Raw genomic sequence first — 10,949 nt, forward strand, 5'->3', positions numbered from 1 at the left:
GATGTTAGGAGTTGACGAAGTGAGATTAACTCATCATAGTTACCATAGTTGTGGTTATGACGATGATAGGATTCCTTAATTCTCATTCCCAAGTCAAGGATCTTTTATGCATTTTCACTATTTTTGATCTTGCTTTCTTTTGATTTGCAGTAATTTCCTTTTTGATCTCTTGCTAGTTCTTTTATTCTTTAGTTCTTTTAATTTTCCATCTCATGCTTAAAAACCCCATGATTTCACAACCAAAAGTGGACACCTAATTTGCATAGTTTGAGGGAGACGACCCGGGATTTCAAACTCCCAGTTATTTGTTTTGGATTGTGACAATCTTTATATTTTAAACTTTGATCGTGGGAGTTATTTTAAACTTTTAAATTCGAATCAGCATAATTCTCTGCATCACTGGCCATAAGACTCTTCCCAATCTCCATAGATCTGTGCTACTGCCTTTTGCTTCGCCATCTAGACCTTCCTGTAATTAGGCCTGAATTCATAGGTTAGTATGGTAACCGTAACACCGGCTCTAACCAACGGAATGATCCTCGCACAAATGACATGATAGTCAAGCTACCGGTGATCGCTTAACATCGATGTAGTCGAGCAAATGTGAGGTCCGTTGTACCTTCTAACCTCCCAGGTACTCTTTCGCTGCCGAAGTGTGATGCGAATCAACCACGTGCAACCTTTACCAAACTCCTTGCATCTCCCATGGTACTTAAGATGATCTGACTCTATCACTCTGTACTCAACTTCACGACGGATGCTATATTCCTTTACACTCAACACAGCTTCCTCCTTACTTTGGAAAGATTGGCCAATTTGAAATTCTGTAGGAGTGGTTCTATCATGCAATCCTTGAGTCCCGAAGGTAGGATCTACGACCGGATGTTGGCCGATGGCATCCAAGTTTAAGGTTGAGAAATGTGGAGGATGTTGCTGTGTACGGAACTTAATGTGCCATGATGTGCAAGTAGATTGCTCCAAATATCCTCATCCTTGTCCCTACCAATGTCAACAAGCTCTTCGTCCGAATCATCCTCTTGCATCACATTTTCAACTTGATCCAGTTCACCCTCGCCTGATAAATCAAGAATCAGACGTGGTGAAACTAGTCATCCCAACTACAATATATGGAGGATCAACCAACGAACAAGAAGGTGCAACCACAGGTATCGAGGTAGAAGCACCCCCCCAACGTAGTCGACTGAGGATTCAGTGCTGATGCCCCAGAATTGTCGACACCATCCTCCAACTTGGCATACAATTCGTGTATTCTCACTTCCAAAAAACTTCGCCGATAATGAAACAAAACCTGCATATCTTCATCGGACCCTATCACAAATATATCGTACTTCACACCGGTTGAAACAACAGCAATAGAGATCTTGTAGAACAACTTCTTCACCCACTTTGCCCTACACACCCCTACCTTTTGTAGTATACTGATTTTCAGCTCTGACAAAGTGTTCGATGACCAGATAAAGACACTCAGTGGTTCCCTATCAGTAAATTTAACACTGTGTCTTTTGCTCTTTTGAATTCTTCCAGAGCAATGCACTAGAGCTAGAAAACTCTTCTTACCATTCATTGTAAAAATGGCACTCTACTTCACAATTGCCTTCTACTGGTATATATAGAGAATCTACCTATACATAAACCGCTATAGAGTGCCAGAAATTAAACTACCTAATGTTTCTTCATAAACCGCTATACCCAGTATTATCTTGTAACAGATTATGTTAAAGTTAAAAATTGCTACACCCTATATCAATTTACAAAAAAAAAATTACAAACATATATGCTATTTCAAAAAGTTGCAATATGATAAATTTAAAATCCAATTATTTTATTTCAATAAGTTACCCAATATTTCACTTGCTAAAAATTAAAATAACGTATATTTTAGTATATATTTCATTGTTATAAATGTAATAAAACATTTATTATCTTCGATGTAATAATTTTTATTCTTAACAATTTATTATTGAAATATAAAAAAAATAAATTAAACTTTATTACAATAATAATAAATGTCTAAGTTATATTATTTTTATTATTTGAATGAACCAAATGATTAGTACTAATTTATGTATAATTATAATAATTATTAATAAGTATTTTAATAAAATTCTTTTATTAGAAATTTATATTTTATAAATAAAAATATTATTTAGCATCTCAAAAAGGGTAGAGTCTAGTAAGTAGTATTGCGTGTTGTAGGGTATGGATGGTGTCGTGGCCCACAGTGCCTTTTGAAGGGGTCCTGTTTTTTTTGTTAGTTTGTGAGCAGACAAAAGCAGAGAAGCTTCTTATCCTCTCCCACTAGGTTTTCACACAGCACCATACACACAGAATCTCTTCTCTCTTCATAAAGCACAACACACAACAAACCTCCTTCAATTCTCACATAAAATAATACACTTGAATTCAGGGGCAAAATGGTAAATCCGCAATCACCGTTTTTTCTCAACAGTGGCCTATTTAGTTCAATATCGTACAAGTCGGTTTAGTTCATAATATCAAGTGCCACAGTTCCCAAAATTTCACTCTCGTCTCTCTCTCTCTCTCTCTCTCTACTCTCTTAACCATTATTGCTCTATGGCTCCAATGAGTCTCCCACCTGGTTTTAGGTTTCACCCCACAGATGAAGAGCTCGTTGCTTACTACTTAGAAAGGAAGATAACAGGTCGCTCTATAGAGCTTGACATTATAGCTGAAGTTGATTTATACAAATGTGAACCATGGGATTTGCCAGGTATATATATGATTTTAATTGCATGAGTACGTAGTTATATATTCTTAGAAAATTTGTAAGTATTGTAAAAATATCAGTGCTTCAGTATTTTTAATAGTTGATATCAATCATATAATTAAGATGAATAACTAAAAATACTGAAATACGATATTTTTTAAATACCTGAAATGCTTCCTACTATTTCACTAATGCAACACATGATATATAATATGATGTGTAATAGAAACATACATGATATATGCATGTATATATAAAACTGCAGATAAGTCATTTCTACCAAGCAAGGATATGGAGTGGTATTTCTACAGTCCAAGGGATAGGAAGTATCCAAATGGATCAAGAACGAACAGGGCAACAAGAGGTGGGTACTGGAAAGCGACTGGAAAGGACAGGGCAGTGCAGTCTCAGAAGAAGGCAGTTGGTATGAAGAAGACTTTGGTGTATTACAAAGGAAGAGCTCCACATGGAATTAGAACCAACTGGGTCATGCATGAGTACCGCTTGATTGAATCCCTCCCTGGTACTCCTCACTCCTCTTTCAAGGTACACATACATTTATGCTTCTTTTCTTTATATTACAATTCTCTTATCAAATATATTGCTTTATCAGACCTATTTAATGTGGGTTTATGGCATATACGTATCTTCATGTTTAGTTTTGTCTTCATTCATCATTCATCTTAATCATTTTCTTCTTCTCTTCTTTTTGTTTTTCTTCTTTTCTTAGGACTGTTTCTAGGACCGGGTTATTATTAGCATATGCTGATTTTTAATTATATATATAAGCAAAAACTAGGGTTTTGCTTTGGGAAAAAAGAAAAATAAAGAAATAAAGGTAGGAAACAGCATATCCTCACTGTTCTCAGTTTTCCAGTTATTGTTCATTAATAATATTGTATACAATATAAAGTAAGGAAATGAATGTGTTCTATGTATGCATCTTTTGAGCTCTAGCTGAAATTAATAATTGAATGAATGGGACATATATATTCATAGGAGAAACCCTAAAAAGCCACAAAAGTCTTCACGCGACCAAGGACCAAATCCTTGTTTAGTGCTCCTCTTATTATAGCTTTAATTAAAATCTAAGTGTTTTACGTACACTGCTTTTCAGATCAATTGCTTATTTTCTTGAAATTTTGGTTCTTGTCATATATAGAGTCAAGTTCACTATACTAGACCCATTTTTTTTTTTTTTTGGGCTATCTTGAACTTGAATGTAGACATTTATGTTTTGATTTACTTGAACCTTGTTACACAAGGATGCACACATGCCTGTAATATTCCATTATTTTTTTCCTTTTTCTTTATATGATTTGGAAAACTTTAGTTTTTTTTTTTTCCCTCTTCTCTTCAAAAAGCACATCTTATGATCAAAATTAAAACATAATGATGAAGAATTCAGATCCATACATGTACTTATCACTATTGCATCGCACTCTTTTTCTTTTTACCAAATCTTTCTACTATATATATATATATATATATATTACTCTTTTAATTGCAATATTCATTGTCTTTAACATAGTACGTACTTATATTTATATACTAGTAATAATACACTGTTTAACAAATCGTGCATCACATAAATCACAGGATTCCTTTTCATTGTGTCGGATTTTCAAAAAGACAATTCAAGTTCAAGACAAATCTAAAGAAGAGAAAGAACATCAAGCATTACTAGAGGAAGATCACTCAAGTGGCATTGAGATTTCAAGAGAAATGGAAGCCATGAATGATAATAATAACAATAATATAACTCTAAATAGTAATGAACAATATCCTAATAATAATAATAATAAACTCCCTAATTGTGATGCTTCATCTTCTGATCTCACTCAAGGAACATGTACACCCACAGAAACCGGTATAGCAGATGATTTTCATGCCCAATTTGCTTGTGATGAAGCAAACAGTAGTGCCGCTAATTCTTACTCAATGGGAATAGCATACCCCTCAAACGTTTTTCAGGTAAATTTTCAATTAATTTTGACTTAAATCTGATTAAATTGTCAATTTAATTTCTAAAATTGCAAACATGCTCTATAAATTTAAAAATGTCAATGTAGTCTTTAAAGGTATATTTCTAGTAAATGATTTTAGATCCTGCAAAATATATAGTCTTAATAACTAAATTGTTATTTTTTAAATTAAAGCAAAAAAAAATTTGATAGATTCAGTTTGATAATGTTCATGATTGTTTGAATTTGCATCTTAGTATTACTACTAGTCATGTAGACGTGGCATGAAAATGAAGATTTAGAAGGGAGACATATCAAAAGCAAGTTGGGCCATAGCATGATCATCATTATAATATTATTTTGTTATTGTATTGATCTGTTAAGTAGTATTTTCACTTTTGCTTTTTCCCCATGTCTACGGCATTTATGTTCATGATTACTTCCTTTGCCAAACCTGCATTTCCAGCGATATTCTTCTTTTTATAATGCTGCTTTATCAATTTAAGGCTTCATTATTACAATATCACCCCTCAAATAACAATGCATAAATATATAAATTTATGAAAATTAATTTACTAGCCTATTGTTTTATTTTATTTTTTTGTTTTACATTATGCATGAATATATAAATTCTTTAATTCCTCATATGATTAAACAATTTCACTATTGATTTATGTTTGTGGCCCACACATAGCATATAAATCTTTGATGATGAGTTCTCTTTTGATCTTAAAGTGACAAAAGTTGCAAGTATGATGAAGTTCCTATCTTTTCATAAAGCTTCAGTTCTAAAATTCACTTGGACTCTCTCTCTCTCTTGGTTACTATCCCCAATAACTTCTTTTGACTGACCTAATCAAAACGTTCTCCAAAGTAGTGATATCTTTCTTCCCCATTTTCCTCATGGCGTTGATGCATTCTAAACATCAAACTAAAGCACACCTCACATTATCTCTCTCTCTCTCACTCTCACTCATCTTTATCTTTAATCATATTCTTTTTTATATATAAGTAATGTCAGGATCATAATTTTGCTATTTCAGAAAAAGTTGGTTGTTTTGACAAGAGACTTCTCATCAGTTCCCCCCTCCATTACCATTCAACTAGCTTTGCAGCAAAATATATGCATTTGATTGGGGACTTTCAACCAAATTCAATTTGCCTCTCTTCAATTCCTTGCCTTAAACCCTAACAAAACAACTTGTCTTCTTTCACTTTAATACCTAAGACATTCTACTCTAACCCCACTATTCTGTTGCCACTTGCACTACTCCCAAGTGGTCTTTTAGTTCTATCTTCCAATTAATCATAAGCCACATATATAGAAAGGTGCACCTTCAAAACTCATAAAATGTGACAGCAACAATTCAATTGTGTTACATGTACATATATCATAAAAGATATTGTATCAATTTATATTTCATTCATCATTAGATAAGGCTTGGTAAATAGAATGTGAGTCATTTCAATATTTTACACATATAATATATACACATAATAACATCTTTAATAAAAATTTATGTATCACTTTTTTTTGGGTGAAAATAATATATCCGCGACAAAAACAATTATTTTTAGTGTCAATAATATAATAATTATTATGTCTCTTATTTAATTTAATTTATGTTTATGTGATAATTATATATTATTGCTATAGATTATAATTATTCATGTGTAGATAGGCATTATTTTGCATCAATTAACAGACTAAAATATAAATTCATCTATATGATGCAGGACATAGAGATGTCTATGTATGGAAGCATGCATAATTATCAATTCCCACAAACGCCTTTGGTGATGGAAGATTTTCCACAAATAGATTTTGCTGAGACAAAGTTATTGAAGCCAGAGGTGACTGAAGATTGCATGTTCTATGATAGATACGGTAGGGATTGTATGAATGGAACACTAGAAGAAATCATCTCATTGTGTTCCTCTCAAGACAACTCTGTGGCTTTGCCCATGCTAGAATGATTATATTACTAACGAAAAAAAAAAAAAACAAAATGACACAAAAAAAAAAAAAAAAAAAACAGTATCAAAATATTCATTTGACACAGAAGAAACTATAGCTACTTGTGTTGGCCAAAATAACCACACACAAAAGGAGACATTTTTTCTAGCAAGAGAGAAGCAGCAGCTACATATATAATGTACTAAAGATACATAGTAGAATATGCAGAGCCAGGGAGGCTGGCATATAGTGCACTTGGTTTCTTTTTCCTTTTTCTTTTTGGGTGTTCATCTTTTTTTGAACGGGGTGTATGTCTATCTACAATATAATTTTTAATATATATATATTTGTGTTCAAATCTCTTGTTTACATGGGAATGCAATTGGATGGAGAAAATCGACAACTATCATTCTTTTCTTTTGTGTTTTAGTTAATGTGTCGCATATATGTTACATCTCCTACGTATGCAGATATTTAAGAACAATTTGTTGTCTAGTACCACAAAAATCGGATTTAGCCACCAAATTTTAACTACAAATATTAAATTATAAAAAAATAAATTAAAATATCCCATATTTGTCACTAAACATTATCATCATAGCTAAAATTTAATAATTTCTGACATATTTTTCGTGGCCTTCTTAATCAAAACTTTATAATCATATTTTCAACAAAACCATTTCTCAGCATAAAAGATTGTGGATTCGTGGTTGGCCAAAAATGATAAATCAAACTCTATTCCCAACCAAAATTTTAGAATTAGAACCTCTTCTCTCCTCACCTTTCTCTCTCTGCTCGCCCTTCCAGCGGCATGTTGCTTCCTGCTGTGAAGATTAATGTCAATGTAAAATTTTTTAATAAAATTTCGTTGCAAATATAATCTAGACCAACAATTAATTCTCCATCAAAATTTAAAAGATTGTTACAATACAATTCAAAATAACTGAGAGTATTAATTCTACGTCGTTCTCCCTTGAAATTGCAATCAAGTGCTCAATTATTAGTTATGAGAAAATTAAGAATTTTTGGTTGAAATAAACAAAAAATATAAATTGCAAGAAATTAAAAAAAGAAACAATAACTAAATATAAAAAACAATTAAACTAAGGCAATTAAAGAAATCAAAATCCTAAAAGACCTCTTGATAAGGGATGAGAGTCAAGGTTTTCTGTTCTAGTCATTGACTACAAACATGACAATTATGAAGATCAAAGTTAATCTCACATAGTCAACCTCTATACATTGAGGAAGGTCAAATAAGTATAATTGATCTCAATCCACAAATCCTATCTAACTCACTAATTAACTTAGTGAAAGACCAGCGTTAGTGGAGACAACATCAATTAACAATCCCAAATCACCAATCAATATTGGGCATAAATGACTTAAGGTTACCTAAATCCTCAATCTCAAGTCAAGAGGGTGAAAAACTACTTAATAAATAAAAGAGACATTTTATCAAACACATAATTGGCATAAAAGAAAAGTATTATAAATTGCATGAATTAATAAAATCTATGACTAACAAATGTAAGAAAGCAATATTAACAACTCAAACAAGTATCAATAAACATGAAAACATCAAATTGCGTTAAAGAAAAATTGTAAATTTAACAAGAGTTTATAAACTAAAATGTAACAAAATATAAAAATTAACAAGAGAGACTTGGCAATTTAAGATACTAGAACAAGAAAATATAAAGAAAACTAAACTAAAATAAGATCAAAACCTAAAAATAGATAGAAAACTAAGCTAAAACCTAGAATTCCCAACTTCTCTCTCGAGAATCACCTAAAATATGATAAACCTAAACTATGGTTACTTTTTTCATTCCCTTTCAATCCTTAGTTCAATAGCATCAGAAATAAGTTGGATTGGACCCAAAATGAGCTAGAAATCTCGGATCACGTGCTGCATTAAATGAGGCATGCACTCAAACATGTGCGTATGCACATATTGTGTGTGTACGCACATTCAACTCAATGTTCACTATAGACATTTGCATATCATTTTGAAGTCTTGAATGTTAGCTTTCTAATGCTACTGAAAACCGCCTCATTTGGACCTCTATAACTCAAGTTATAATCAATTTAGTACGAAGAGGTCAAGATTGATAGCTTCGTAAATCCTTCATTTTTTGAATTCTTTCACTTTGCGTGCTTTTCTTCCACTTCTTCAAGCCATCACTGCCTTTAAAATCTTAAATCACTCAAACAAATATATCAAGGCATCGAATGGGAGAAAAGTGAATTAAAACTGGCAATTTTAAGCATAAAAGCATGTTTTTCACAACTAAGCACAATTAGAAAAGAATTCACAAAAGCATGCTATTTCAATGAATAAGTGCAAGTTTATGTGATAAAATAAATTCACTCATTTCAAGTAAAAATTATCATCAAATATGAATTCATCAATTCCTTCACACTTAGACAATAGCATGTCCTCATACTATACATGAAAAAGAATAAGACTAAGGGATGCAACACTTATTACATGTAAGCTATCTATATATATTCCACTACTAGAAATCGGTATTTTTCGGACGAATTTTGAGACCAAATTGAGATAACTTTCGAACAAATTAGAGACAAAATTTTTCTTTCTAACAAAATTAAGATGAATTTTTTCTGTCCCAAAAATCCTTGTTGTTAATTTACATTTTCTCTGAAATTTCGTCCCAAAGTTTTTTCAGACGATTTTGTGACAGATTTTGAATAGGCATTTATCTGCTAGATTTCTAACTATTATGATGTATTTTAAACGAATTTTAGATAGATTAGCCAACATAAAGACAATGTATGTCAGACAAATTTTAAACGTAAAAATATTTCATTTTAGACAAATTTCAAACAAAAAATATACTTCATTTTAGACAAATTTCTAACGAATATAGTCAAATATAACAGATTTTTTTCTAACAAATTTTAGACGAATCAAATATTTCTTTTTGATTAAATTTCAAACAAATTTAATTTAATATAATTTACGTATTTAAAACAAATCTCATACAAAACAAAAAATTATTTTCGCACAAATTTTCTACAAATTTAATATAATATTTTAAACAATTTTCATACAAAATAATTTGCTATTTAATATATAAATACTTTAGAAAATAAATTGTATTCAATTTGCTTTCTATATTAATGGTGCACGAAATTACAATCACACTTTTGCAATTCCGCACAACTAACCAGCAAGTGCACTGGGTCGTCCAAGTAATACCTTATGTGAGTAAGGGTCGATCCTACGGAGATTGTCGGCTTGAAGCAAGTTATGGTTATCTTGTAACTCTTAGTCAGGATATCAGTAATTCTCAGATTTAATTGTAAAAAGTAAAAGAACATGAAACAAATACTTGTTATGCAGTAATGGAGAATATGTTGAGGTTTTGGAGATGCTCTGTCTTCAGAATCTCTGCTTTCCTACTGTCTTCTTCTTCACACACGCAAGGCTCCTTCCATGGCAAGCTGTATGTTGGTGGATCACCGTTGTCAATGGCTACCATCCGTCCTCTTAGTGAAAATGGTCCAAATGCGCTGTCACCGCACGGCTAATCATCTGTTGGTTCTCACTCATGCTGGAATAGGATCCATTGATCCTTTTGTGTCTGTTACTACGCCCAGCACTCGTGAGTTTGAAGCTCGTCACAGTCATCCCTTCCCAGATCCTACTCGAAATACCACAGACAAGGTTTAGACTTTTCGGATCTCAGGAATGGCCACCAATAATTCTAGTCTATACCACAAAGGTTCCAATCTTAGATTAGAAACCCAAGAGATACACATTCAAGCTTGATTGCATGTAGAACGGAAGTGGTTGTCAGGCACGCGTTCATAGGTGAGAATGATGATGAGTGTCACGGATCATCACATTCATCAGGTTGAAGTGCGAATGATTATCTTAGAATAGAAGCAAGCGTGATTGAATGGAAAACAGTAGTAATTGCACTAATTCATCAAAACACAGCATAGCTCCTCACCCCCAACCATGGGGTTTAGAGACTCATGCCGTAGAGAATACAATATGAAACGTGTAAAGTGTCATGAGGTACAAGATGAATCACTAAAAGTAGTTTTTTATAATAAACTAGTGACCTAGGGTTATAGAAAATGAGTAAGCTAGAATAGTTAGTGTAGAAATCCACTTCCGGGGCCCACTTGGTGTGTGCTTGGGCTGAGCATTGAAGCTTTTACCTGTAGAGACCTTTCTTGAAGTTAAACGCCAGCTTTTGTGCCAGTTTGGGCATTTAACTCCAGCTTTTATGCCAGTTCTGGC

The 10,949-nt window shown here is 32.5% G+C and overlaps 1 protein-coding gene across 1 annotated transcript; it reads left to right on the plus strand.

Moving 5' to 3' along the window:
• Positions 1-2,532: 2,532 nt before the first annotated feature.
• Positions 2,533-6,690, plus strand: NAC020 (NAC domain containing protein 20). The gene is made up of 4 exons (XM_016313154.3): positions 2,533-2,752; positions 3,015-3,295; positions 4,349-4,723; positions 6,451-6,690. The coding sequence occupies exons 1-4, from the start codon at positions 2,596-2,598 to the stop codon at positions 6,688-6,690; spliced, it is 1,053 nt and encodes a 350-aa protein (XP_016168640.2). The 5' UTR covers positions 2,533-2,595.
• The last annotated feature ends 4,259 nt before the right edge of the window (positions 6,691-10,949 follow it).

Source organism: Arachis ipaensis, chromosome B8 (genome assembly GCF_059453495.1).
Source record: "Arachis ipaensis isolate K30076 ecotype BB chromosome B8, ASM5945349v1, whole genome shotgun sequence".
In the NCBI taxonomy this organism is placed as follows: domain Eukaryota; kingdom Viridiplantae; phylum Streptophyta; class Magnoliopsida; order Fabales; family Fabaceae; genus Arachis; species Arachis ipaensis.